Here is a 23,614-nt window from a genome sequence, read left to right on the forward strand (position 1 = left end):
ACCAGTTATTATTTTTGTTAGTGCTGAAGATATAAAATTGCATAGGTTTTAAGTTTTCTGCCCCAGCTCCTTTTCTGCCATAAATGCTATTAATTTTGTTTTGTGGTTATTCAAAATGGAAGCTTTTTAGGAATGTGTGTATTATATTACAGTGGAAACACTTACATTGGGTTCCAGAAACATTTAGGAAAAGTATTACTTGAAAATTCCTAGGTAAATACATTTTTTCAAGAGTGATAGGAGCAATCACTTTTGTCCTGATTTCATAGATAACAATAAGAGAAACTGAGTTGTAGTTGTGGTAAAAGGGACAGTGCTTTATAAAACTCTGCTGTATTACTTAAGAACTCTGTGAGCTGGGGCTGTTTTCTCTTTGGAATTCAGCTGTGCCATCAGTAAAAACGATGGGTTTTGACTAGACATTTTAGTAGAGAACTCTAAAGGAATAAAGGGAAATACAATAATTATGTTAAGATAATTTGATGTTGGAGGTTTTGTTGATTCCACAGAAGATTGTCAGCAGAAGACTTTCACATGATAGATCAGAATTGCTTTGACTGAGATGCATCCTGGTTGCAGAGATGTTAAAATTCGTAAAATTGTATGTCTTGGAATTGATGAACTAGGTTAATTGTAATCTACAGGTGTTTGTTTACTTAAAGTTACAGCTAAATTTATTCACATTATTATTACTCTATGTTTACAATCAGGTTAATAGACTAAAGATTTTTTGTTAGAGAGGTATGCTGTGGGGGATTGTACTTAGGAAACATGGTTTAACTCACTAACAAAGCATCTTGTTCATCAAAACTTTCAAACATAGTTTTTATTTTACCTTTAACTCCTGCCCTACTTAAACTTCTTAGTTTAAATTAATAGAAAATATCAGCTGATTTGAGCTTTTTCTGAATTGATAGAAAGTACCAGCTCATTTGAGTTTTTTTATCTGATGTGGAATAACGAATCAGAGAAGAAGCTGAAAGATAGATATTCAGAAAAAGGAGGATGAGAAACAAAGGTCAAGGAGATAATTAGCCTGTGACTTTTTACTTTCTTTACAAGGCCGGGTCTACTAGATCTCTTGGTTCACCACTGCTGTGCTTATGGCCTACTTTCTGATGCTCTTCCCTTGCTGAGCTTGGACAAGGCCTCCTTTTTGACATGGTATTTCATGAGTAGTCATGATAGTTGATTAGAATTAGAACTGGAAGGAAAGTTATTTGCCATCTTTGTACTACCACAGGCAGAAACTTAAAAAAAAAACAAAAAAACAGATTCTGATTGTACTTTATTAGAGCTGCACAAATAAAATTATTTTAAATGCTGTTAAATTGCAAGTTAGTAAGTAGAGTAGGAAATTAACACATTTTAGGAAAAAAATCCATTTTGTTAATAATGGGAGAATTTGAAATAAATAGTATCAGTAAAACAAAGGCAAGAAGCAATATACTTCATAATAGGGCAAGTTTACTGCAGTGAGTAGGCTCATCCATTACGGGTGGTAAGGGACGTGAATACAGTCTTGCTCAGAAAACACTTTGGGCACATGGAGTAGGAGTGGCAAACATGCTCATCTTTAGTTGTCTCCCATCTGGAGCCCAGAAATACTATGAAGCAATTAGTGAATTGTATTGTTTTAACTCTGGTTGTTATTTACAATATTCATTTCTTTCTTATTTTTTCTTTTTTTTGAGATGAAGTCTTGCTCTTGTCCTCTAGACTGGAGTGCAGTGCCGTTATCTTGGCTCACTGAAACCTCTGCCTCCCAGGTTCAAGCTATTTTCCTGCCTCAGCCTCCCAAGTAGCTGGGATTACAGGTGCCTGTCACCACGCCCGGCTAATTTTTGTATTTTTTAGTAGAGACGGGGTTTCATTGTGTTGACCAGGCTGGTCTTGAACTCCAGACGTCAGGTGATCCGCCCGCCTCGGCCTCCCAAAGTGCTGGGATTATGGGCGTGAGCCACCGTACCTAGCCACAATATTCATTTCTTTTGAAATTAAACCTTTGTGATAAAATTATATTAGCATTATGTTTGAGATCTTTAACTGTGGCTGTTCTAGGTATTATATGATCTGTTGGGAAATTGGAATTAGGAAGTTGCTGAAGTAGCATCTGTTAAAGAGTTATTTATTCAGATATCCAGAAAGAGAGATAACTCATTTTGGTTTCAGAATGTAGAGGAGAGAATTTGTAACCATATTAAAACCACTTAGGGCTGGGCACAGTGGCTGACACTTATCATTACACTTTTGGAGCTGAAGGCAGGAGGATTGCTTGAGGCCAGGAGTTCAAGACCAGCCTGGGTAACATAGTGAGACCCTGTCTCTACAAAAAAAATAGAAAATATTAGCCAGGCATTGTGATGTGTGCCTGCAGTCCTAGAAGAGTGAAGCAGGAGGATTGCTTGAGCCTAGGACTTTGAGGTCACAGTAAGCTATGATGGCACCTCTGTACTCCAGCCTGGGTGACAGAATGAGACCCCGTCTCTTAAAAACAAACAAACAGACAAACTTAGAAATGGCTTTTATTTTGGGAGTTTTGAGGTTAGGTTTTTTTGTTCTTGCTTTTTTAACCTCTGAACTAGCTAATTGCATTCTTGGCTTTTAAATTAAGAATTGAAAATCTTTCAAGGAAAATTAGTTGGAGAATGGAATTTCTTCTGAAACTCTTGTCAGCATAATCAAGTTTAGAATGACGAATGAGATTCTTACTTTGTTTGAATTAATTTGCTTACAGACTTATTTGTGGATGAAGAAAATTTAGACTAAGATTGATAATAATAGTGAAGCTATCTTGATATTTTAATATGTCCAGATATTGCGTTTTACCAGGTGTGATATTTCTGATTTATCTTACTTAGGAAAGAGAATTCTTGAAGAATTATGTTCAGCGAATAGTTGATGTTCGACCCACCTTGGTTCTAGTTGAGAAAACAGTGTCTCGGATTGCCCAGGACATGTTATTGGAACATGGTATTACTTTGGTCATTAATGTAAAATCGGTAAGTGTTTTTATTTTTCTATTTTATTTTTTCTATTTATTTTAAAAAATTGCAGCTTTTGAATTTATATGTACGTATGGTAGGTATACAAGAATCTTAGTCTTTGCTGTTCCATACGTATTGAAAGTGGGTCAGAAGATACGGCACCTATTTCATTAAGATTGAGAATCTCAGACTGGAAGAAAGTGTAATTGATTATGTAATGCTTATTATTGATGTCTACAAGACCAAAAGTGAAATGGACATTAGTTAATCACTAGGTATTCGTTGATGCTTCGTCTTCGTTGGAGAATTGCTCAAGCAGAAAATGTTCTCTCTGTTCAAAAGTTTATCCTCTGCAGAATAGGGGCCAATTCTAAGAAGTTGTTTTTTCTCCTCACAGCATCTTGTGGTAATCCATGATGCTTAAATGCATTTTGATAATGTTATTAATATGAGTAAGGTTTCAGTGGGCACATATTGATTACTAAGCAACTAAATATAGAAGAATCCGGAATAAAAAAATTCATCATATATTTATTAAAAAGGAAATTTATTGTGAATGTTATTTTTTAATTTTTCCATCACTTTTCCAGATTAAATTTACAAAGATTTTTATTCTTCTCTAGTTTTGTAATATAATGTTTTTGTGTATTGTAGCAAGTTTTGGAACGAATCAGTCGAATGACCCAAGGTGATTTAGTGATGTCGATGGACCAGCTGCTTACGAAACCACACCTGGGCACTTGTCACAAATTTTATATGCAGATATTTCAGTTGCCTAATGGTGAGTGATCTTTAGCATAGGTTGACCTGAGGAAAAGAGTTAACTTATCACTACTACAATGTTTACTTACTAGGAAATATCTATTAATAGTAGGCGAGGATAGGCAACTGTGGTCTTATTCATGTAAGAGTTTTTCTTTTACAGATGTTAAGAGAGTGAATTGATTGTATTTGGACTTCCGGATTGCCACCTCCACCATCTTAACTTTTTGTTTGTTTTTATTTGTAGAGCAAACCAAGACGCTGATGTTTTTTGAAGGTTGTCCACAGCACCTAGGCTGTACAATCAAGCTGAGAGGAGGCTCTGATTATGAGCTGGCTCGAGTTAAGGAGATCCTAATATTTATGATCTGTGTTGCTTATCATTCTCAACTAGAAATCTCCTTTCTCATGGATGAATTTGCTATGCCTCCCACATTAATGCAAAACCCTTCATTCCATTCCCTGATTGAGGGACGAGGGCATGAGGGGACTCTCCAAGAGCAGTACGGTGGAGGTTCCCTCCCCTGGGATCCTGACATCCCTCCTGAGTCTCTGCCCTGTGATGATAGCAGTTTGCTGGAATCGAGGATTGTGTTTGAGAAGGGTGAGCAGGAAAATAAAAATGTTCCACAGGCTGTTGCCTCTGTGAAGCATCAGGAACATAGCACAACAACTTGCCCGGCGGGTCTCGCTTGTGCTTTCTTTCCACCTGTACCGGAATCATTGTTGCCACTCCCTGTGGATGACCAACAAGATGCTTTAGGCAGCGAGCAGCCAGAGAGTTTGCAGCAAACAGTTGTGCTGCAGGATCCCAAAAGCCAGATAAGAGCCTTTAGAGACCCTCTACAGGATGACACTGGATTATATGTTACTGAGGAAGTCGCCTCCTCTGAAGATAAACGAAAGACTTATTCTTTGGCCTTTAAGCAGGAATTGAAAGATGTGATCCTCTGTATCTCCCCAGTAATCACATTCCGAGAACCCTTTCTTTTAACTGAAAAGGGGATGAGATGCTCTACCCGAGATTATTTTGCAGAGCAGGTTTACTGGTCTCCTCTCCTCAATAAAGAATTCAAAGAAATGGAGAACAGGAGGAAGAAACAGCTGCTCAGGGATCTCTCTGGACTTCAGGGCATGAACGGAAGTATTCAGGCCAAGTGTATTCAAGTCTTACCCTCACATGAGCTTGTGAGCACTAGAATTGCTGAGCATCTGGGCGATAGCCAGAGCTTGGGTAGAATGCTGGCCGATTATCGAGCCAGAGGAGGAAGAATTCAGCCCAAAAATTCAGACCCTTTTGCTCATTCAAAGGATGCATCAAGTACTTCAAGTGGCAAATCAGGAAGCAAAAATGAGGGTGATGAAGAGAGAGGGCTTATTCCGAATGATGCTGTGTGGTCAACAAAGGTGAGCCAGACCACTTTTTGATGCTCCTGTACATTAGGATGTGTTGAATAACTCCTCTGAGGCAGGCTAAAAAATCAGTTTGGCAGACTGCATGCAGATTTGTGAAATATTTCTTCTCCTATGCTATTTTTGTTTTTGTCTTGAGTCTGCTGGCTTATGTGTTACTTTAATATGTATGAAGCAGAATTGTAATGAAACTGGGTTTCAGGGTTTTAAGATGAGCTTATAGTAAGCTAGGCAGATCCTTGAAGTAAAGGGAAATGGGGAGCTGCTTAAAATTTCTGACAACATGACTTGGATGTGGTATGATAATCCTGGATCCTAGTGTCAGGGAGTGAGAGATGGAAGCTTATTGTAGGAAATAGATGTGTTTTTTAAAAAAAAGTTAGCAGGAAATAGATTTGTTTTCTAAAAAAAGTTAGCTCTATTTTTTTTCTTTAACATAAAACATTTTACCTTGTTATTTAACTACGACAGTGACCTTTTTCTTTCTAGGCATAAATTGAGAGCAAATTAAGGAAGGTTTATAGATCTATTATTGATGATAATGCAGTAAAACTAATTAACAAATCCATTGCTAGATAAGGAAATGCAATTGTTTAATAAAGCGAAAAGATGTCCAATTTCACCAGTAGTCAAGGAAGTGCTAAATAATATATGTTCAATTTCCCTAGTAGTCAAGGAAGTGCTAAATAATAGTAGTGCTAAATAATTTTTTATTTGTGAGACTGGCAAAAAGGAAAGTGATAAAAGACCCATGGTTAATGATGGCATGGAAAAACACCTTTCATAAATTTCATGTAAGCTTATACAAATGTATGTGTATGTACATTTGTATAAATTTATACAAATTTATAGAAAGTGATAGGAAAGTCTCTTATTAATTTACACATACATGTATATGCCTTTGACCCAGGACTCCAACTTTTTATAATCTATCCTGCAGAAATAATTAAGTGTGCTTATATAAGGGTGCTTTCATTTTGTAAGAATATATGTACAAAGATGTTTATTGAAACAGTTTAATGATGAGCAAGATCTCAAGTCATTTAATGACTTGGATAAAGCCCATGATATATTTGAAGTGTTAAAAAGCAAGTTATATTTTAATATGTTTTGCATTATTCCATATTTATAAAAACAAAACCCCCTGTGTGTACTTAGGTAGGAAGTGATGTGTGTATGTGGGACAGGTGTGTAAACTAGCAAAAAGAATAGATATTTTAAAACCACAGAGTCAAACTGCTCAGCTTCAGTGGTAGAGGAGAATCATAGGAGGAGAGGTTTTGTGTATTTTATGAACTTCTTCAAATGCTTCTATACTATTTCAGTTTTAACAGAGAGCTGGTTTTCCCTTTGTAATGATCAAAAACAGGCATAAGCATAGATAAATATACACCTTAGAATTTAGATTTCTGGGTGTCTCAGATTGATGTTATTATATCCCATCAGTTCAGATTGTTAAATATGGATATATTTAATTTTTCTTCTAAAATAATGTAGTGCAGTTTTGTAAATTAAAGAGTAAGTTAAGAAAACAAGCTATCTAGACATCGTTTTGTGTTTTTAAGTTTAACTTAAACTTTTTGAGTTGTCTTTTCTCAAAAACCAACTGCCCTTCTTCCTTTTATTTAGTTTCCTGTAGTTGTAAGTCTTGACCAGAGCCCCTACAGTGATAATTGGAGGCTTTACAAATAGAGTGGAGTGTATTTGGTACAGTGGAGTTGAATGTGGTTGCTGTCGCTTGCTCATCCATTCATTACTTCTTTTAAATTTAGGTGGACTGTCTGAATCCCATTAACCACCAGAGACTGTGTGTGCTCTTCAGCAGCTCTTCTGCCCAGTCCAGCAATGCTCCCAGTGCCTGTGTCAGTCCTTGGTAGGATTTTTTTCACCCTACACTATTCCACTTAAAAACAGAATTCCAGCAATTAAAAAAAAAAACAAAAACAAAACAGTCCTTAGGACCTGTATTTAAGTACATGGTCATATATGAATTGATAGAACTTTTAAACTTGTGAAGTAAATGTGAAAATACATGTTTATTCATGAGTAGAAGTAAATGAGAGTACATTAAGAGTGAAAAAATGTGAGGGATAGAAGAGAAATTTGTATTGGTTGACTTTCCCTTATCTGAAATGCTTGGGACCAGAAGTGTTTTGGATTTAATATTTTTTCAAATTTGGAAATATTTCCATATACTTAATGAGATATCTTGGGGATGGGACCCAAGTCTAAACATGAAATTCATTTATGTTTCATATACACCTTGTACACGTAGCCTGAAGTTAATTTTATATAAGATTTGTAATAATTTTATGTATAAAACAAAAGTTTGTATACATTGAACCATCAGAAAACAAAGGTTTCAGTTGTGGAATTTCCCACTTGCGGTGTCATGTCAGGGCTCAAAAAGTTTCAGATTTGGGAGCATTTTGGATTTTGGATTTTCAGATTAGGGATGCCCAACCTGTACTTAAAAAGGCGAGAAAGTTGACACACAAAAGCTTGTTTAGAAGCATTTTGATGATAGTATGTACAATTTAGGCAGGTTTCCTTCAGGCATAATTTTTATAAAAGCAGTCAACCTTTTGCATTATTAGTGGGTTTTAGTCTAAAACTTAATTTTAAGTAGATTGATAAAAACTGAAGTATATTTTGCGTTTTAAATTATTTGTTTCAGATTACTGTCATGAAAACCTCACACAGATGTACATAGCCTTACATTACATAGTTCACCTTTAGTTTTAAAAGTACTATGGAACATAACTGCTTTTTGGGGGGCACTGTTTCCATGCCAAAACATATTCTGTGTTTTAATTTTGGATACCTGAAACACTTATTTCCAACAGTGAGCTCATGTTTTCTTCCAGTAGTATAGCTTCAGCAGGCAGACTTGGGGCTGGCAGAGCCCATAGGAATTTTCTCTGGGAGTTTATAGGTCAAGGCTTGAATAAGATGTGGATTTCAGCAGTTATATAGCCAGACCGTCTTGTGAGCATTTATAGGTTAGATAAAAAGGAACTGGCACTTTAGCAAGAGCTGCTGTTTTCTATGCTCAGTAAAGGCATGGTCAAGAGTAGGAGACAGGAGTCCCGCCTTGTGTTGACAGGGCTTAAGCCTTTGTAAGGAAACCGTTACCTCTTCTTAACTCAAATCAGTTTTACTCAATTAATATTATAATTTATGCATCCTCATTAGTTTCATAAGATACTAGTGGATTGGGAGTGAAAAAATTGCTATAGTGTGGCAAGTCTAAACTTGTTTTATTGGATGAACTAAAACCTGCTTCATAACAACAAAGAACATTACCTGCTTTAATACTTCATTGAAAGTACCATACATTTAATAGGTAATTATAATTTGTGGTCTCATGAAATGTCTTTGGTGCATGGTAATTCTTATGTTTCCAAGAGGTGGTTTCTTCTTTTAGGATTGTAACAATGGAATTTTATGGAAAGAATGATCTTACATTAGGAATATTTTTAGAGAGATACTGTTTCAGGTAAGAACATATTTCTTCCTTCTGTTGCATTACACATTTTTGGCACTGAAAATTTCAACCTAAAATGTAAACATGAGTTGGATGTCAGGTGACTGTTACATAATCCTCACTTTCATGGTGCATATCAGAGTATATAATTCAAAGAAGTAATCTATTTCATATTTAGACTGAGATCTCTTATCCAGAACATTCCTCATATCTCTGCCCATCTAATTACCCTACCCTCGACATTTTTCAGATACCTGTTTTTTTACAGTGATTCAAATGAGAGGTAAAATGTTGGAATCATCTAGACCTCAGTTTAAGTCTTAGCATCATCACTCGCCACTTACATGACAAAGCTCTTTACTGGTCCCCTTTATAGGGAATAACAATCCCCAGAATTGTCAGAAGGTAAAAGGAAATGTTTTAAAATTGTTTGGCAAATAGAAGGTGCTTAACAAGTGGAAACCGTCACCATGCTATAGCTGAAGACAGAATGTTCAGCTGCAGGCCCAGAGCAGCATGAGTACCTTGTGCAGATTGCCCACTCGTCATGCTGCACTTTGACAGTGATTCTGATTTCTGTTTCATGCTTAATATGAGAAGGGCTCTTTTGTTTGTCAAAGGCCTTCTTATCAGTGTCCAAGCATGTTTTGTGATACCCCCATGGTACATCACATTCGGCGCTTTGTTCATGGCCAAGGCTGTGTACAGATAATCCTGAAGGAGTTGGATTCTCCAGTACCTGGATATCAACATACAATTCTTACATATTCCTGGTGTAGAATCTGCAAACAGGTAAATAGACCGTATTACTATATTTTATTTGCCATTTATTTCTTTATTTGTATAGTTTTTTTTTGAGGGCAAAGTTTCCTGTATTGTATTGGATTTGTCATTTGTCATTGAGCTCTATTTATCATTGTTATTTTACCTCCCATTGCTGTATGTTCAATCTAGTATTTGTTTTTTGAAGATCTCTTCTTAGGAATGTATCAGTCATTAAATAAAATACAAGCACCTTGTACAGTAAAGTATCTTGAGGTTGTATCTTGACAGTTCTCAATTATGTTTGTTCATTCAACAAACATTTAGCACCATTTATGTGCCAGATACTGTGCTAGGCCCTAGGAAAAAAAAAAGAATAAGGAATGACTTCTGTTCTCTAGGGGAGGAGACAGATTTGTACAGCAATAACTGCAGTATAGTAGGATATTTGTGTAACAGATTTGAGCCTATATCAACATTTCTGTCCACATACAGGTGAGACCATGTTGAAATTGATCTCTACTGGTTTTTATGTACATTCTTGAGAAAAGGGCACGTGTTTTATTTTTTCTTTGTGCCTTTCTTTACTTTTCTAACTCTGGGGCAAATATTTGGTGCCAATATTGTTTTTTTTTTTTTAATATATGATTTTTATCCAGACTGCTTGCAATCTGGATAAAATGTTCCAAATTTAACTCATTGCCTTAATTGGGTTATTTCTTTTTTTTTTTGAGATGGAGTCTTGCTCTATCGCCCAGTCTGGAGTACAGTCATGTGATCTCAGCTCACTGCAACCTCTGTCTCCCAGGTTCAAGCTCTTCTCCTGCCTCAGCCTCTGGAGTAGCTGAGACTACAGGTGTACGCCACTACGCCCAGTTAATTTTTGTATTTTTAGTAGAGACAAGGTTTCACTATGTTGGCCAGGCTGGTCTCAAACTCCTGACCTTGGGTGATCCGCCCGCCTCAGCCTCCCAAAGTGTTGGGATTACAGGCGTGAGCCATGGCGCCTGGCCTTAATTGGGTTATTTTGAAGTGTGCTTTTGGACGGCACATGTGGGAATTACATATAAAATAGCATGACCTACATTAATCAGTGGTAGAGAAGGGCAAAATCAAAGTTGCACCTGCATCAGCAAACATATAGACATAAAATTATTTCTAGCAATTCTCAGTCTTAGTTTCATACTTGTTCTTACAGACTTTAGTTCCTATTAGATAGCTGATAATAGTTTGTTGTAGAATATGTTAACTGGGTAGACTGACCATCGTTGTAAATGAATAACTTAAATTTGATCTTTATGACTTACATGCTTTGCTATATGCACTCTATTTTAAAACAAAAACTTGTGTTTTTTTATGCTAGAAAGGAAAAGGTAAGTTTTGTTACACTAAAATGAAAAACTTGCAGTGTCAAGGAAAAATACAACATACATGACTAAACATAAATATATGTAATATCAAATTTCTATAAGCCATGGTAATAGAAAAATGGGCAGAGGACATGACAATGCAATTTAATGCAAATGGTTACTAGTACAAATAAATGTTATTCATTAGTAGTCAAATAAGCACAAAGAAAACCAGTAAAATCTCTTTAAAATTTTTTCTTTATGGGATTACATTTCAAAAATTTCAATTCTAATTCCTAGGATTGGGTGAGAAAGTGGGGGAAATTGATATTCTTAAATACTGTTGGAGACTGTATACATTGGTGCACTTGTTTTGGAAGATAATGTGGCAAAAATTATCAAAGACCATATAAATGTTTATGCCCTTGGACCTACCAATTCCCACCTTTATTAATTTATCCCAAGGGAATAATTGTGGATATTTGTAAATATGTATATATAAGGATGTTTATCAGAACATCATCTCAGTATGGAAAAACTTGTAATGTCTTAAAGGCACATCAATAAGGATTGGTTAAATACATGTCCATTTAATAGGATACTCTGCGGCCATTTGAAAAGTTGTGCAAGAATATTTTATGTGGGCAAATATTCACGATATATTGCTAAGTAAAAGATTATGAAACTAATTATAGGAGTTTTTATTTACAAATGTACTGGCTGTGTGCATGTCCATGTGTGTATGTATATATGTATATGTGTGTGTGTGTGTGTTATATATGTATAGTAAAATACATCGAAAGTGAACATATACTAGTATACTGATGATGTTGGTGGGTTTATTGGTGATGCTGCTCTCCTCTACCACCCCCAACTCCACCCACCTTTGAACTTTTCATTCTTCTCTCAATTTTCTGCAGTCAGTATATGTTACATTTGTATTAGAAAAGAAAATGTTGGCCGGGTACGGTGGCTCACACCTGTAATCCCAGCACTTTGGGAGGCTGAGGCGGGTGGATCATGAGGTCAGGAGATCAAGACCATCCTGGCTAACATGGTGAAACCTCATCTCTACTAAAAATACAAAAAATTAGCTGGGCGTGGTGGCGGGTGCCTGTAGTCCCAGCTACTCGGGAGGCTGAGGCAGGAGAATGGCGTGAACCTGGGAGGCGGAGCTTGCAGTGAGCTGAGATCACGCCACTGCACTCCAGCCTGGGTGACAGAGTGAGACTCCGTCTCAAAAAAAAAAAAAAAAAAAAAAAGAAAATGTTAATTTTTTAAAAAGAGATTCTCAATATGTGATTAGGTAAACTATTTTTGCTGAATTCCAGGTAACACCAGTTGTTGCTCTTTCCAATGAGTCCTGGTCTATGTCATTTGCAAAATACCTTGAACTTAGGTTTTATGGGCACCAGTATACTCGCAGAGCCAACGCTGAGCCCTGTGGTCACTCCATCCATCATGATTATCACCAGTATTTCTCCTATAACCAGATGGTGGCGTCTTTCAGGTAAGAAATCCTAGGAATCTTGTACATGATCTCAGATCTTATAACCCCTTAAGAATTTTTTAACATTTTCACTTGTTACTGGATTGAATTAATTTGTGGGATTCCCCATTTCTACACTTATAAATGCAGAGGACCAGACTGTATTAAGAACTTTCAGTATTATTTTATTTACTTTTTACCCTACGAAATAGTTATTATGCTCACTTACAGAGCTTACGATCTGAACACTTACAGAGCTTTCAGGTGATGGAGTCATGATTTGAACCCTAGTCGATCTACTACCAGCCTCACTCTTTTTTAAAAAAATTTTTTAATATAAAAAATTTAGAAAATTATGAGACAGGATCTCATTGTTACCTAGGCTGGTCTTGAATTGTGCTCATGTGATGATCTTGCCTCGGCCTTTCGAACTGTGGGAATTAGAAGTGTGAGTCACCATGTCCGGCCCTGGCTTAACTCTTAACCATTGTTTTGGCATCTGATGGCATCTGAAAGTGTCAGAATGTTTGCCAAGACATTAACCATCAGAAAGATAATCACATATTTCTAGAACCAAAAGTCTGTGTTCAAAGAATTGATAGTTGCCATTGTGGTATTAAATAATTTGAGAAAGCCTTCAGGCTCTACCTTCAAAATATATCCAGAGTCTGAGCACTTTTTATCACCTCTACCACTGCCACTTTGGGCTGAGCCTCTGTTATCTTTTACCTGGCCTTAGCCAATCTCCCTTTGGCCTTGTCCCTTTATAGCCTCTTCTCAACACAGCAGTCAGAGTGGTTCTTTTAAGGGGCAGTCAGCTAAGGCCACTCCTCTGCTCTAGACACTCCAAAGGGTGTCTGTTTCACCTGGAGTAAAAGCCAAAGTCCATTTACTGGCCTTCAGTCTACCTGCTCTGGCTGCCTAGGACCTCTCTGCTCTTATCTCCTACTACTCTCTCTTCACTCATCCTGCTGCTGCCCCACTGGCCTCCTGACTGGGCCTCAGGTATGTCAAGTAGGTTCCTGCCTGGGAGCCTTGTGCTTGTTCTCCCTCTTGGAATTGCTCATTCCCAGATACCTGCTTGTTGCTTCCTTGCCTCTTACAAGTCTTTGCTCACATTTCACCTGCCCTGACACTCTCCCATCCTAGCACTCTGCTTCTCTTTCTTGCTATATTTTTCTCCATATACTGAACCTCTGATATGTTTTGTTACTTGAATTTGTTTTATTTGTTACCTGAATCTTGTTTTTCCTGAATTAGGAGAACAGGAATTGTTAATGTTATATCCTCAGCACCTAAAACAGTGTCTGGCACATAATAGACCCTCAGGAGATATTTGCTAATTAGAGCTTATTTCCTTTTTTAAGCAAGAGCTTTTAACCGTGCATGTTGGGCCTTGCCAGGGAGTGGGGTTGTAGCATTTGTTGGTCAGTATAAACCCTCAGGTGGAAAGGAAACAAAAGACTCATGAAGAATCTTCAGGAGCTGGAGAGGTACTGAATGCCTACAATTAGATGTAGGTATTTTAGTTTCCTTATTAATAGGGATGGTTTATAGCCATCATTTTTGGTTTTACAGCAGATAAAGATAACTTCAAGGGGTAAATGATGGTACTACAGTGTAATGAAAGATAAAACAAAATCCCTCCAGAATTGGGGAGCATATTTATTGTAAGAGCTAAAAATTATCTTTGATATCTTTGTGATTGTTTTAAAATGCCATTTTATAGAAACTTTTTCTCTTATGCCTCATAGGATTTAGTTGAACATCGTGATACAGCTCTATTCAAGATATTAAACTATTTTTCATTTTCTATTGGTCCTTGTATTTTTTTCTGTCAGTTATTCTCCCATTCGGCTTCTTGAAGTATGTGTTCCACTCCCCAAAATATTCATTAAGCGTCAGGCCCCATTAAAAGTGTCCCTTCTTCAGGATCTGAAGGACTTCTTTCAAAAGTAAGTTCAGTTTCTTTTATCATCTTTTTTTTTTGTTTATTTACAGCTATTTTAAAGTATCAGGTTTGTTCATTTTACTTTCTTTGAAAATGTAAATAGCTTTTCTAATTGTATGCTATGCATGCGTGGTGTACAAAAAGAAAATTGTAGACTTTATGGAAAAATAATAAAAAAGAAGCCAAACTCTTTTAGACATAACAACTTAAAATTTTGAAGTACATCCTTTTAGGTCTTATTTGCTCTGCAAAACTGTATGTAATTCTTAATTAGGTAAAACATTATTTTAATTACGTTTTGCACAACTTTTTTTTCTATTTATGTGAAATAGAAAATTTGATTCACTCTTTCTAAAGTGTTCAATGTTCTCTCTATTGTTAAGAGTTTCACAGGTATATCTTGCCATTGATGAAAGACTTGCATCTTTGAAAACTGAAACATTTAGTAAAACAAGAGAGGAAAAAATGGAAGATATCTTTGCACAGAAAGAGGTAATTTATTTCTTTGGTAGAAAATTCAAAAGTTACTTATTAACTTAATAGAAGTTTATTTTGGGGTATGTCTGTATAGGTCTCTGTCTCCGGAAATTGTTTCTGTTCCTTGTAGATGGAAGAAGGCGAGTTCAAGAACTGGATTGAGAAGATGCAAGCAAGGCTCATGTCTTCCTCTGTAGATACCCCTCAGCAACTACAGTCGGTCTTTGAGTCACTCATTGCCAAGAAACAAAGTCTCTGTGAAGTGCTGCAAGCTTGGAATAACAGGTGTGATTCTGCAGTCTGGTTTTCTTTAATATTATTGCTACATTTGTTCTAATATGATATCTTACAACTTAAAAATCTTTAATTATGGATGTTTCATTTTGTGCTCAAGTTAAAGAAGCTTTTGTTTTCCATCACCCTCCTTTCCTCTTTATATTTTAAAATGTATGTGCTATATTTTAGGTAGTTTGTGAAGATGTAAAAACCAAAGAGGAGAAGAGCCTTTGATACTGTTTCTAATATAATTTGAAACAGTGTTGTTCAGATGTGTGTGCTGTTGAATTGTTTTTAACTGAAGTAGTATGCCATGAGTCACTGTTGGTTTTTGGCCAGCAATTTCAAATATATTGATATATTTATCTTATACCTTTATTTCAATATTTATTTTTTAGAAGTATTTTTCTTTATAATAATTTGCTATTCTTTTTTTTACAACTATAGTCGATAGGAATGGTCGATAACAAATGCTCCTGGTTAATTAGATATGACAAAAACTTACTCTTATTTATATATAACTTTAAAGACTATGGTTAATCCAAACAGGAAAACTGTGATTTCAAAGTTGTAAAGAGAAAATTTATAAACAGCACTCAAGGTGCAGAAACAAACCATATATATGTATATTTTTTTGTTTTGTTTTGCTTTTGGCCACAGGTTGCAGGACCTTTTCCAACAGGAAAAGGGTAGAAAGAGACCTTCAGTTCCTCCAAGTCCTGGAAGACTGAGACAAGGGGAAGAAAGCAAGGTGTGAAGTGTAATCATGTCTTTGGTCCTTAATGGGTAAAATATAGTTAGTTCCATTTATAATACTTAGCAGGGATAGTTTAATACATACTTTAGTAATGACATCCAGTAGGGTTTTCCATTTTGAATTTGTGAAGTTTCAAGGAACTGTGACCTGGATTACTTTTATGTTATAACCTGAAATAAAATGATCGGTTATAATTTATTTATTTGAAATGTTTTTAAAAGCTACAGTTTGCTGGCATCACCGGGGGTGGCATCATGGTGACAGCAAGTGCTACAAAGGAAAGTCGTGGATACTCTGAGTATATAATAGGGTCCTCATTTATTTTATACTCTGCAGTTTTGGGTGTTTTTAAAATCTCTGTGCTTAAATAAGAGGTTTTTCTTAAGGTATTTGAACTGCGTCAGTTCTTTTTCAACTGTGTTAGTTTTCTCTTGCTCGGTGATAGATTATCCGAAACATTGGCCAAAACCACAAATTTATTTCATGGTTTCTGTGGGTCAGAAGACTGGCAAGCATGACTAGGTTCTCTGCTCAGAATCTGACACAGCTGAACTCAAGGTTTTGGCTGGGGCTTCTGTCTTATCTGAGACTCAGGGTCTCCTGCTCATTCAGGTTGTTGGCAGAATTCAGTTTCTATTAGTTGTAGGATTGATGTCCTTGTTTTCTTGCTGGCTGTCCACCGGACGCCATTATTAACCCCTAGAGGCTGCCTGCATTTCTTGCCATTCAGTACTCTCCATCTTCAAAACCTACAGCAATGTGTCAAACCTTTCTTTTGCTTTGAATCACTTACTTTCTCTGTCTTTGATCTATAGACACAGATTTAAGGACTCATGTGGTTATATCAGATCCATCTGGATAATTTTCCTATTTTGAGGTCATCTGATTTGGGGCCTTAATTATATCTGCAAAATTACAGAAGTACCTAAATTAGTCCAGATGCTCCTCAACTTCTGAGAGATTGATGTTCTGATAAACTCATCATAAGTTGAAAACATCCAAAAGTATGTTTTTGACTTAAATATTTTCAATTTATGATGAGTTTATGTGGATGTAACCCCATCATAAATTGAGGAGCATACCGGATGCATAGTGGTTTTGTGACATTGTAAAGTTGGAAAATCTTAAGTCAGACCATCATAAGTCAGGGAATGTGTATGTGATTAATGGAGAAGAGATGTGTATACACCAAGGGCTGGGAATCTTGGGGCCATATTAGAATTCTGCCTATGACACCACGTTTCACATGAATTAATGTCAGCTTATTATAAGGGCTTCATGTTCTGATATCATGAGGGCTTTGAGGGAGTATTTTCTTTTTGTACAGTGTGTAGTATTTGTAGAATATATTCATGGAATGATGGATCCAGGTACTTAAGATATTTTTGTTATTTAGTAATATATAGTGAATTCTTCCTTTTTGTCTCATAAACAACTGTGTAGAAACACACAGATGTTTGTGAGACAAAAAGGAAGTTTAGGTGAGAGTAAGAATTAAGGCTACTGAAGATCTGTGTGTTGGTATTTGCCAACTAGTGTGGAGCTGTTAATGACTAGCACAGACTTCTGGTGGCCTTTCCATTTGCTCACTGAAGAAACTGCAAAGCTAGTAGTGTAAGCATGTAGTTAGATACAGAATTGAAAATACAAAATTATTGAACAGGTGATCATCTTTTTTGAAAGATTGAAAGTTGATTTGAAATTCTGTAGCACTGCCCTTAATATTTACAGTGGATGGTCCCCCGTTATCCAAGGAGGGTATGTTCTAAGACACCTCAGTGGAAATATGAAATAGCAGATAGTACTAAAACATGTATGTACTGTTTTTTTCTTATGTATGTGTACCTATGGTAAAGTTTAATTTATAAATTAGGCACAGTAAGAGATTAACAATAGTAATAATAAAAGAGAACAATTATAATAGTATGCCAGCATCACTGCTTTTGCGCTTTGGGACCATTAAAATAAGGATTACTTGAAAATAAGCACTGCCATACTATGATGGTTGATCTGATAACCAAGACAGCTACTAAGTGACTAAAGGGTAGACAGTGTGTACAGTATGTTACATGTTTAAATATGTTATATTAATGAGTTTATTTATAAATAAGTTAATGCAGATTTAATAACTTTCTCTGTTTTAATTTCTAATAAGGTAAAAATTTTTAAGGTAAACAAAAGCTAATTAAAAATATTAAGGGGGTTTTTAGTAATTTTTAAGGGTGTAAATGGGTCCTGAGACCAAAAAGTTTAAGATTCACTGATTAAAAATTTTTTTGAATGTGATTTTCATGTTTTCCATAAGAATAAAGTATTTACTTCTCTACAGGTAAGTGCGATGGATGCCTCTCCACGGAATATTTCTCCAGGACTTCAGAATGGAGAAAAAGGTTGGTCCTGAGTCTGGTGATCACTTGCCATTGGATTTAAAGAAATTTCTTATTGTATAAGTTGTTTTAAACTGTTTGAGCAGTTTTTCTGATTCTGTCGTTCATAGACTTTCTTTCCTTCCTGTAGAGCACTTGTAATCCTATCAGATTATCATACAGTTTATTGCAATAAGATAAATCAGGTTATAGAAATACATGAAATATAAAGAAGGCTGCTATTAGGGGAAGAAAAAACAGAAAAAAGTAAATTGAATTTGTTTTGCTTATTACAAAGTCAGTCCTCAGGTTTCATTGCAAAAATCTTGTAAAGTTTAATTTACAGTTTTAATGTCACTAGAATATTGTCTAGACTTAAGATGTCTTTCACAATATTTCATTGAATAATTTGGTGTCATCATAGAAACTTTGTGGGGACACTTACATGGACTGTAGAACCAGGAGCTCAACTTTTAATTCTTGGCATTTTTCTATTATAATTGTTTTTTCTCTCCCAGAATAAGCGTGCAGCCTTTCTCACAGTGTCCTAATTTCATTCTCTATTAAACTAAAAAACTAATATTTAGGTAGGCATTGTGGTATAATGGATAGTGTATTGGATAGGAGTCAGTCTTGGTTGTCAGTTGCAGTACTGCTACCAGGATTTGATTGTAGTCAAGTCATACATAATTTTTCCGGATTTTTGTGTCCATTTCTATGACATGAGCTACATGACTTTTGTAGCTAGATGATTTTTAAAAAGTGAAAATTTTACCTTTTAGGAAGTAGGAATATGAATGAGCATTTAAAAAATATTAGGTAGACATGGACTTACTATGTATGTAAATGACTCATTTAAGATTGTGTTTTTCTTTAGAGGATCGCTTCTTAACAACTTTGTCCAGCCAGAGCTCCACCAGTTCTACTCATCTCCAGTTGCCTACGCCACCTGAAGTCATGTCTGAGCAGTCAGTAGGAGGGCCCCCTGAGCTAGATACAGCCAGCAGTTCTGAAGGTAGAGGATAAGTCACTTTTACCATATTTCACTGAATCTAAGACTGAAAGATGTATCATTGATTTACATGTGTCACCAAGAAGGAAAATCTGCTGATTCTTTGACATAAGACTCTTATCCCTTAGAATTTTTGTTTACACTTACCGAAAGTGTTTTTTAGATTTAGCTTATTATCATATTGTTACTTCATTTAGTTACATTAATTGACATGTAAATATCTTAGTATCAAAATGTCACTTATCCTCATCTACCTTCTGGGGATCTTCCTTTCTTAGGTTTCATAAGGCACATGATTACTGCTTTGTATGAAAATAAGAGAATTACAACCATTTCTCTAAGGACAGATATTTGCTTCATGATAACAGATTCATGCCTTGCTTTCTGTTTAGGCGGTGACTACTAAATTATAGTATAAACTTTGAAATTAACTTTAAAATTGCTATTTAACTCAGGTATAATAGCCACAGTGCTTCAGAGATGTTTAAAAAAACAGGTGTCCCGTGGAGTCAATGCTGTGTATGCGTCACTGTTGTTACCTGTTTTATCCCATAGTGGTCTTTTCCCTTGATCAGAAATTTTAAACTGTTACTGGTATAGTATACATATGTCCATAATCCAGAAAGGAAAAGAACCAAAGTCAGCAGCTTATATTTTTTATTCTCTCTGAATATTAATATATAAGTAGACTATTTTTCATTTTAGATGTGTTTGATGGGCATTTGCTGGGATCCACAGACAGCCAAGTAAAGGAAAAGTCAACCATGAAAGCCATCTTTGCAAATTTGCTTCCAGGAAATAGCTATAATCCTATTCCATTTCCTTTGTAAGTATTATTAAAACCAGTGGCTCTTAGCAGGGGGATTATTTTTCCTTAATTACTTGCTGCGTATTTTAATATATTTATCTGATGCATGATTTTTCAATCCCAATTTTATTTCATCATAGTAAAAGAGATGTCTTTTGATACAATGTAGTTTGTAGAACACATAATCATTATAAAACAGTGGATGAATGGATAAAGAAAGCACTAGCCGATGTTACTTATAAATGTTTGAATTACTTGTTCTGGAAACACTTGTTTGTATATCTTTTTTCAAAGATACATGGCTGTATCTACTGATGTAATAATTATAAAAACATATTGCTGGTAATATGTGAGGTTGGTATTACTCGTCTAATGATTTATGGGGACATGGCATTGTCCTAGCACTGATGATGAACTATAGTGACTTGTCCAAGTTTTCATGTCATCTTTTTTGTATGGGGCTCCCTCAAATTTGACTGCCTGTGAAAGTTTATTTTTCTTCCACTGGTTGACCGATGTGGCTCTCAAATGCTGCCCTTGTTATGGAGCAAGTGTATCCAAAAAGTGGACATTTTTGTTAATAAGGACTTCTGCTTTTTTATTAACTGACTGATGTATTTATTCAGTCAGTATTTAAACTTTTATTTAGTGCCTATTTTAGTGCCCTATGATGTAGAATAAGATTTGTAAGGAACAGCCATCACTCTTAGGAGCTCATAATCTTTGGGAAGATACAGTTAGGACTCTCAGTACAGTATGTGATATGTTACATGATAGTAAAATATAAAAGTTCCCTTTTTTCTCTACTTTAGACCTGAATATATGAGTTTCTTGATTGGGCTGGGATCCCTGTTATGTTATGGTCTTTGTTCATGCTCTCACATTTATTTTTATTTTTTAAATTTTATTTTTGAATCAGAGTCTCACTCTGTCACCCAGGCTGGAATGTAGTGGTGTGATCTTAGCTCATTGCAACCTCTGCCTCCTAGATTTAAGTGATTCTCCTGCCTCAGCTTCCCAGGTAGCTGGGGGTGTGCACCACCATACCTGGCTAATTTTCATGTTTTTAGTAGAGATGAGGTTTCACCATCTTGGCCAGGCTGCTCTTGAACTCCTGACCTCAGGTGAGCTGCTCACCTCAGTCTCCCAAAGTACTGAGCTACTGGACCCGGCCCTTTTTAATTTTTTTTAATATAGTTTTTTTCTTTTTGTTTCTCTTCTCTCTAAACTGCTTTTTGTGAAACGCATTCTTTTTTAATCATTCAGTCCTGTTCTTTCTCAGAAGAATGTACTAGACCCTCCCCTTACCTCCTGCTCCAGTCATAGTAGGTTTCTATTATATGCTCTTATGATTCCTATCTTGGTCCGTTCATGCTGCTATGATGAATTACCATAGACTGAGTTGCTTATAGACAACAGAAATTTATTTCTTATAGTCCTGGAGGCTAGAAGTCTGAGATGAGGGTGCCAGCATGGTTGGGTTTTGGCAAGGGTCCTCTTTTGGGTTGTAGATTGCTATTGTCTCTTTGTGTTCTCATGTAGTGGAAGGAGGCTGAGAGAGCTGTTTCCAATCTTTTTTATGAGGACACTAATCCCATTCATGAACACTCCACCCTTACGACCTAAATTACCTCCTAAAGGCCCTACCTCCTTATACCATAACATTGGGGGTTAGGATTTTAACACAGGAATTTTGTGGGGGCTGGGGGGATAAACATTCATTCTATAGCAATTCCCTCATAGCACTTACCACAGAGATTATATTTATTTATTTATAGAATTGTCTGTTTCTTTGCCCCCACTACACTGTAAACTCTATGGTGCCAATTTTTTTTTCACCATTATATTGTTAACATCTCACACATGTAAGATCCTTAAAAATAGTTTTTCTTCATATTGTATCCTTGGCATGTTCGGTGTTCAGTAAATAGCACCTAAATAAAAATTGACTGTGCCTAACAGTGCCTAGGTGAGTTAGGGTTGGAGTCAGGGGAGCAAAATTTAAGTGGAAATGGAGCTACACTGGGTTTTTTGTATGATAATGGTAGAGTGGCTGTGTTGCATTGTTTATTATTGAACTAGTAGTATGTCTTCTCCACAATTTCTGGAAGACTTTTTCTCTCTAGCTTATAATGGAACAAAGTATCTTAGACTTCTGCTGTTGATTGTAGATTTTTTTTTGAGGTTAGTATGGCCAGAGTCTTGGCAGTATGGAAAGGTTTGTTTGGAGTGACTATTGCAGAACCCTCTGATTTGAAACCTGATTAATTCTGATAATTTTCTAATTGCCTTCAAAAACTTTCTCGTGATATCTTTTTCTTTCTTAATGATTCAAGTTATCATATATGCATACATTTTGGCTTTCTTAATTATATTCTTAACTCTACAGTACTTAGTTAACTTACGTATTTTAAAAATTTTCATAGTGATCCAGATAAACACTATTTAATGTACGAACATGAACGAGTGCCCATTGCAGTCTGCGAGAAGGAACCCAGCTCCATCATTGCTTTTGCTCTCAGGTATGGGACTTTGACTTATGATGATATCTATGTATTTTATGTATGTCTATTCCTTATTTTTGGAATCTTTCATATAAAGCAGAATGATTAAATATAAGTAAAAATGTATGCTCTTTAGTCATGGTAGCTTGTTCTTTTTTTTTTTTTTTTTTTTTCCCAGACAGAGTGTCACTCTGTTGCCCAGGCTGGAGTGCAGTGGTGCAATCTCGGCTCACTGCAACCTGTGCCTCCTGGATTCAGGCAATTCTCCTGCCTCAGCCTCTCGAGTAGCTGGGACTACAGGCACATACCACCATGCCCCGCTAATTTTTGTATTTTTAGTAGAGAAGGGGTTTCACCATATTGGTCAGGCGGGTCTTGAACTCCTGACCTCAGGTGATCCACCCGCCTCGGCCTTCCAAAGTGTCGGAATTACAGATGTGAGCCACCGCGCCTGGCAGCTTGTTCTTTTTGTCCATAAAAATCTTCTTTGTACCCAAATAATGGAGTAAAGGATGATTCCTAAGTAAGCTCCTAATAACTAAATTGACTTGGCAAGTTATTTACAGAGCCTTAAATCCTCTATCCATTCTGTTAAAATATGTTTTCCCTTGTATCCCTTCCCTCAGTTTACTTATTGACACAGTACTTGGAACATCCTGCACTGTACAGTCTGAATATCTTTTTTGTACCATTCACTCATTTTCTACATACGAGGTAAAATTTTTCTGCTTGGAAAACAGCAGTCACCTCTTATCCATGGAGGGTATGTTCTAAGAACCCCCATGGATGTCTGAACCTACAGATAGTATCGAACCCTGTAAATACTATGTTTTTTCCTATACATACCTACCTGTGATAAAGTTTAATTTATAAATTAGCCAAGCCACAATAAGAGATGAACAACAGCAATAACAAGATAGAACAGTTTTATGACAATATACTATAACAAAAGTTACGTGAATGTGTTCTCTCTCTTTCTAAATATCTTAATGTTTTTGGACTGCTGTTGACTGTGGGTAATTGAAACCATGGAAAGTGAAACTATGGATGAGGAGGTACTACTGTAATGCTGTTCTTATGCCTTACTCCGTAGACATTTCTGACTTTTTAGTTTATACAGTTATGTATCTTAAAGATATATCCACTTAAAAATATATATAGTATGTCTAAAAGGGCAAAGCTTTTAAATTTTAAGAATATCTTGGTGGTAGCTG

General features: G+C 36.0%; 1 protein-coding gene across 14 annotated transcripts in view; it reads left to right on the plus strand.

Moving 5' to 3' along the window:
• LOC105467990 (phosphoinositide kinase, FYVE-type zinc finger containing) overlaps positions 1 to 23,614 on the plus strand; it is a 102,028-nt gene that overhangs the window by 66,197 nt on the left and 12,217 nt on the right. For all 14 annotated transcript variants that reach the window (XM_024788571.2, XM_071073318.1, XM_011717848.2 and 11 more), the window contains 15 exons: positions 2,862 to 3,002; positions 3,642 to 3,768; positions 3,997 to 5,156; positions 6,935 to 7,035; positions 8,590 to 8,661; positions 9,270 to 9,441; positions 12,092 to 12,270; positions 14,091 to 14,204; positions 14,584 to 14,692; positions 14,808 to 14,962; positions 15,614 to 15,704; positions 18,040 to 18,100; positions 18,954 to 19,091; positions 19,794 to 19,914; positions 22,323 to 22,418. In XM_024788571.2, coding sequence (XP_024644339.2) covers positions 2,862 to 3,002; positions 3,642 to 3,768; positions 3,997 to 5,156; positions 6,935 to 7,035; positions 8,590 to 8,661; positions 9,270 to 9,441; positions 12,092 to 12,270; positions 14,091 to 14,204; positions 14,584 to 14,692; positions 14,808 to 14,962; positions 15,614 to 15,704; positions 18,040 to 18,100; positions 18,954 to 19,091; positions 19,794 to 19,914; positions 22,323 to 22,418 — 2,837 coding nt within the window. The remainder of the gene's footprint in view (positions 1 to 2,861; positions 3,003 to 3,641; positions 3,769 to 3,996; positions 5,157 to 6,934; positions 7,036 to 8,589; positions 8,662 to 9,269; positions 9,442 to 12,091; positions 12,271 to 14,090; positions 14,205 to 14,583; positions 14,693 to 14,807; positions 14,963 to 15,613; positions 15,705 to 18,039; positions 18,101 to 18,953; positions 19,092 to 19,793; positions 19,915 to 22,322; positions 22,419 to 23,614) is intronic.

The sequence above is a fragment of the Macaca nemestrina genome, chromosome 11 (genome assembly GCF_043159975.1).
Source record: "Macaca nemestrina isolate mMacNem1 chromosome 11, mMacNem.hap1, whole genome shotgun sequence".
Classification (NCBI taxonomy): Eukaryota; Metazoa; Chordata; class Mammalia; order Primates; family Cercopithecidae; genus Macaca; species Macaca nemestrina.